This window comes from Cryptomeria japonica, chromosome 9 (assembly GCF_030272615.1).
Source record: "Cryptomeria japonica chromosome 9, Sugi_1.0, whole genome shotgun sequence".
Taxonomy (NCBI): Eukaryota; Viridiplantae; Streptophyta; class Pinopsida; order Cupressales; family Cupressaceae; genus Cryptomeria; species Cryptomeria japonica.
Genome location: NC_081413.1, coordinates 503,022,442 through 503,028,689, shown reverse-complemented (window position 1 = coordinate 503,028,689; position 6,248 = coordinate 503,022,442). Strand labels below are relative to the sequence as shown.

The window sequence follows — 6,248 nt, the reverse complement described above, 5'->3', positions numbered from 1 at the left end:
CGTGCGCCTTATGAGCTTTTTTCATTTTTTTGAAGTGTGGCACCTTTTTGGTACCACAACTTCGTGCATATACCCTTCAGTTCCATTTACGCTACCCTTTGCACCCTTTCTAAAAAAACATTTAAACATTCATGGCATATTGAAGATAGTTTAGTTTATTTGAACTAATTATGTTTTGTAGGTACAAATAATGGCCTTATGTATATAGGTATGGATAATGTTGCTTCTCAAGTACATAAATAATTATAAGGTATAATTCATAAAGTATATCCTAGATATATTTGTTGGTTTATTTTCTACATATCCTAGTTTGAATTGCTAACGAGAAAACCACTCAATAATGAGTAGTAACAGCTAACTTTAGAAAACTACTCAATAACTTCCATTACTTGTTATATCATAAATAATTCAATTTATTAATATTATTTTGATAACATTATAATATTGGAAAGAAAGAAAAAATAAAAGGTTGTAACTATATGTATATCAAGAAATTTACTTATTTTTTTAGTTATAAGTTATCATAAAATACACAATAATTCATTATTAAACACATTTTAATGTTCACACCAAGATGGAGATTGAGTGTACATGATAAAGTGCATGTCATACACTTTTACATCTTTATTTTATGCCATTTGCATGTATGCAATAAATACATATTCATAGTCTTGATTCCACTCTAATACTTAGTCATAGATTGATTTACCTAGCACCAATCTATTTTCCAATAGTCTAAACTAATCATCCCTTACAACATTATCACACCTAAAACCTAAAACTATATCATAGATGCACCCCTATTCTTTGGTCTATGCCATCCTACAACCTCTAAGAAATAATTTTCTTGAATCTTCTTATTTAAGAGCTAGAGAAAGAAGGAAAGAGATAACACTCGTCCATTGGATACAAGAAATAATTTTCTTGAATCTTCTTATTTAAGAGCTAGAGAAAGAAGGAAAGAGATAACACTCGTCCCTTGGATTAAAAAAAGACCTTAAATCAATTCCTATGCAGATGAATTTTTGAAATCGGTGAGATGCTCCTTGCCAATCAATCCTTTGGTGAAAAACTGCTCCAGATACTCTTGGAAGGACGATGCTGCATACAATGGAGGATTCTCTTCATCTATCAATTCTTTGAGAGGTGAGATGATTACATTTTGAGATGGAGTACAAAACATGGGCCATGACATCCTCACGTGGTTTTTCTGAACAAAACTCCTATGTTCAATGCTTTTGTATTTTCCATTGCTCAATATCTGCTTTGCAAAAATAACAGCACACTGTTAAGGAGACGTTAAACTAAGAGAACAAAAGTTAAATGCAAAATTCTTATTCATTAAGATGGTATATGGAGACATTAAACTAAACCTAAAATTCTTAATCATTAAGATGGTGTGTGGAAATATCTATGTCTAGAGATAAGATGAGAACGTTGACCTCAATTTGATCACCAATATTGATCACGAGAGCACCTGGGATGCAGGGAACATTAATCCATTCATCACCCTTGAGAACTTGTAGGCCTGGGGTTTGGTCCTGAAGGAAAATTGTGAGGGCGTCCGCATCAGAGTGAGCTGAGAAGCCAACCACTTGTTCTGGCTGAGGGTAGGGCGCGTATTAGTTTATGGTAAAATGAATCTCCTTCCTCTCTCCACCCAAGGCCTCATCAAGAGCATTTTCATTAGCCAATCCAAGGCCGCCACATAGTGCCTGCATCAGAACTTCCCACAATTTGCAAATCTTTTTGCTGTATTCATCCATCACTTCCCTGCAAAACAACCCAAGGCGAATCAGAATAATCTTGTAGTTTGTTTGTTATTTCTGATTTCGATTGTGTTGAAGTTTTTACGTCAATATTTTAAATCACACTTTCTGATTCATCGTTACTTCTCACCTAACTCTCTAGTTTATCTTAACGACAGATCATAGAGTGTGATACAAACATTAGTACAAAAATTCTAACACAATCAAATCTTCTAGCTCTCTATTATCAGTACTTCTCCTCTAACTCTCTATTATTATTTATCCTCACGATGGCTCATGGAATGTGATCCGAAATATTGATGCAAAAACTCCAACAGAATCAAATACTCTAACTCTCTATTATTGTAACAATAGATCATAGAACGTGATCCTAAACGTTGACAAAAAACTTCAAACACAACCGAAATACAACAAACAAACTATATTAAGGAATATAAAAACTGGATATCATTAATCCTGTACGTAGATATGCATATGAAGAAGAGAGTAGTAATCAACGTGAAATCAGAAGGTTGTTTGGGCCACTTGCTCATGACTCTCTGCGAAACAGGCCACACAATATTATTATAATAGGTATCCCTCCAGTCTAATTTCGCATCAGCTGAAATTCCTACATTGCTGCCATACCCAGCATTGTTCCCTCCTTCCCTTTTATACAATTCCTTTTCTTCAATAGGAAGCTCAAAGAAGGCCTTCCCCACAGCTTGTACTCGAGCAATAAGAGACTCAGGAATTCCATGATTAACAATCTGAAAAAAACCCCACTTTTCTGCAGCGCTTGAAATTTCATCTACACTACTTTTGCTCAGAGGCTGCACATTTAAGCCATGCAAATGCAAAACAATAAACTTAAAGAACGAGACCACTTTGTATATATATATATATCTTATAAAAGAAAGCTACAATCTCTCTAAAATCTCATTTTTCATAAGATAACATTTCTAAAATTTTGATTCTATTTATGATAAAAATGCATATATATAGTCATACATTCATCAAATTTAAACTCTAGCAATCCTCAATACCAACTTAAAATTGGTACTTTCTATTTTAAGAAAAAAAAACATTTTAATCTTCAAATACTATCTTAACTATTAAAATGCACTCAACAAGTTGGTATTTTTTTTCTTTGATAAAGTTATTGAGTCTTACAAAAGAAATGTAGTTCAATTAGTTGAGCACAATTGGTGAGGGTGATGGTATGTTCCTTGATTATGTCATCCATCAAGCCTCGAATCCTCAAAGGTGTGATATAAGAAATGGGAATTAGATTATGCCCCAGGTGAATTCGACATAATGGAGACTCCCTAAATCCTAAGCCCTAAAACACTAACCCCTTTGAGTAATTAACTCTCAGTCGAAGAGATATCAAGATAAGCTTGTAACTTTGACAAAATGGAAACCCCTCAATTTTTGACTCAAAATCAAAGAGATATTAGCATAGACTCGTGCTCTCATATTTGAAATGATATAAAATCCTCCAATATAAAAAAATTATTAAATATTTTCTCCTAACCATATAACCATTTTTCAATCGTAAAATTTAATTGCCCTCCCATCAATTGTGTTGCATTGTTTCCTCCCCTTCAACACTTTGGTTCATAACTTCACCACTTTTTTTAAAAAAGAAAAAACCATAGAACTAGTACACCTTCCTACGTACGACTGATATGATAGGTGGATAGACTTTGATCCAACGGTCTCAATATCTCCAAACTTTTTTTTATGGCTATGTTTTCACCAATATTATATTGTCGGCCATAAACAAAAATCTCAATTGAATCTTTGATGATTGATCATTGTGTAGAATCTCTTTACCCGGTATGATTCTCTCTCTCTCTCTCTCTCTCTCTCTCTCTCTCTCTCTCTCTCTCTCTCTCTATCTCTATGATGCTTAATTATCTCCCTCTCTTTCTTTATATATTGAGCTATCTCTCCTTCTCTTCCCCTCTTCTTCTCTCCCTTCCTCTCTACTTATCTCTCCCTCCCCCCCTTCTTCTTCTTCCTCTCTCTCTCTCTCTCTTTCATCCCTCTTTCATTCTCTCTTTCTCTTTATCCCTCCCTCTCCTTCTCTAGATCCACCTCTATCTTCCTTTCTATCTCTATCCTCTAGCTCTATCTCCTTACCCTTCTCTAACTCTCTCACTCTTACCCCCTCTATTTATCCCTCTCTTTCCTCCTCTCCCTCTCTCCCCATTACAAATATAATAGGACCATATTGGTAATGGAGCCTAATTATCTCCCCGATTCAAAGGTTTTGTTTCAATCATGTTTGGATCCATGTAAGTGGATGCATAGTTGATTTGAAGATATAAATTCTCCATTGAGACTTTTGTTGCACAAACAACATCATTTACTAAATGGCTTACCTATTGACCTCATGTACAACACAAATGCATACAAAAATAGACCATATTCTTCTATTTTACTTTCCACACCTCCTCGGCATACCCATTTCACACCAAGGTGCAATTGCTAGTATAAATACATCTTTTACAAAGTAGATTGGAGAAAGATATTTGCATCAGTTGAAAGCTTTGACAATTGTGCACTATATTCTCATAACAGGTAAGCAATTAATTATGTAATGGTTTTTTGTTGTTTTGTTTTACAGTGAAATCATCTAGAAGAGGTTGTTTTGTTGTTTTCTTTTACAATAAAATCAAGTAGAAGCAATTCCCAAACCAGAGCTTAACCTTTTCTTTCTTTCTTAGTACTTCTGACTGAGCAAGCAATTTCATTGTTGAATGTGTTTTTAGATTACATGTGTAAAAGAGGCTATGGGTGATGTTTCATAATTGTCTGTATTTAAATCTAAACCCTTAGTCCTTTTCCTCTTGGTTCTAGCTTTTCTAATCTCGTCTGAAGTTTCAAAATTCAAGCCTGATACAAAGGCTTGGCTTTCATTATAGATAGTCAGGTAAACCTATTGTAACTTGATAGAGTATAGAAAACCAAAAACTTGTGTTCCTCTACCATAGATGTACAAACTAAAGCATGGCTATAAAGGACATAACACAAAGATGTGCATAAAACCCTCATTTTAAACTTGAGATTAGTGATTGACATTTCCACTAGACAACCATAGGAAATAGTTCTCTCTATCTGTGATACTTAACTTTTGTATGGTTGTTATACCACGCTAATGTCTGCTTTGAAATATCATGTATGATCTTTCTCATTTCATGGTTTATTGGTAAACATTCTAAGACTTGGTACAATAAAAAAAATAAAAAAAATATCATTCCATCCACTATAGTTGTACAAGTCTAAAGCGGTGTTGCACATGGTATTCAAAGACGTATATAATATAGAGGTGTGTAAAATAACTGCATGCTTTGAGAGCTATGTCACCACTGGCTGAACTCTTAAGTCGCTAACACAACACAATACCAACAATCATTTTTATCACTCACATCCACTCCACATAGGTTCCTTTCTTTCTTTGGTCCTTCCCTAGAAATTCATTCACAAGCACTGGATATGTAGGACAAGGTGGAAGATTTTTTTACACAAGATTTCCATACCTCAATAAAGTTTGAATTGCATTAGCATCTAATTCCACTAGATGTCAGACACTAGCTCCTACGAAAGTAACACAACGATGTAAATTTATAAATTTCGAGTTGACTACATTTCATTTGAGTATTATGTATTCTAATCTTATAGGTTATTAATTCCTTTAGACAAAATAGATATAATGTGATTATTTGACCTTTGAACACTCTCAAATTTTATAAAATAGATATTTTATAAATGTTGCTTTCATACTTTTCAAACCATTTAGTGATTCACATTGTTGTATTTTAGAACTTGTTTTTCCAAAGTACTCTAAAATCTCACAAAATATATATTTTCTAAATGTCATTTTTATAAAAATTACTTCATGTATCATTTCATATTGGTGTATTTGAGAATTAGTTTTCATTTAGCACATCTCCTTATTGAGTTATATAATTCATTTTATTGTAGGGCTATCCTAATAGATAGCTTGGATATACTCTTTAACAAAGCAACAATCATTGGAACTCCAACTCCTTTCCTCCAAGTTTCGCCCTACCTTCCATCAAGTAGCTCCAAAGACCCATTGGAATCTTCTCCATCTACGAAACATTTCATACCAAACATGGCCCCTTTCGAAACACTTGCCATTAAAACACTAACCCCATACCATAAACAATGGTCCATTGAGGGTCGAGCATTGGCAAAAACCCCAATTCACGAATTTAAAAATGCTAAACGTGATGGGAAAGTATTTGGCTTTGATTTTGTAGACAAGTTAGGCTTTGAAATACATGTAACTTGTTTTAATGAACTTGTTGATAGTTTCTACCATGCTATTTAATCTGAGAGTCTATATGTGATCTCAAATGGATGGATTAAAGTGGCCAACACAAAATATAGTAGCTCCACAAACCCTCTTGAAATAATCCTCCACACCTCATCAACAGTAACTCCTTCCACATGCATAGACTCTAC

General features: G+C 33.9%; 1 protein-coding gene across 1 annotated transcript; it reads right to left on the bottom strand.

The window, feature by feature from the left end:
• Nucleotides 1-1,009: 1,009 nt before the first annotated feature.
• LOC131055115 (flavonol synthase/flavanone 3-hydroxylase-like) lies at nucleotides 1,010-5,872 on the bottom strand. Its single transcript, XM_059211709.1, has 5 exons — nucleotides 5,830-5,872; nucleotides 2,268-2,634; nucleotides 1,635-1,773; nucleotides 1,443-1,541; nucleotides 1,010-1,261 (listed from the first exon to the last, which is right to left on the bottom strand). The coding sequence occupies exons 1-5, from the start codon at nucleotides 5,870-5,872 to the stop codon at nucleotides 1,010-1,012; spliced, it is 900 nt and encodes a 299-aa protein (XP_059067692.1).
• Between the last annotated feature and the right edge of the window lie 376 nt (nucleotides 5,873-6,248).

What these genes read in the sequence shown, in the direction of transcription:
- LOC131055115 (XM_059211709.1), bottom strand. Translation starts at nt 5,872, where the DNA reads ATGGAGAAGATTCCAATGGGTCTTTGGAGCTACTTGATGGAAG. An exon ending in AAACAACCTTCTGATTTCAC is followed by an intron (nt 1,774 to 2,267) that starts GTTGATTACTAC and finishes GTTGTTTTGCAG; the next exon opens with GGAAGTGATGGATGAATACA. An exon ending in ATATTGGTGATCAAATTGAG is followed by an intron (nt 1,262 to 1,442) that starts GTCAACGTTCTC and finishes TTTGCAAAGCAG; the next exon opens with ATATTGAGCAATGGAAAATA.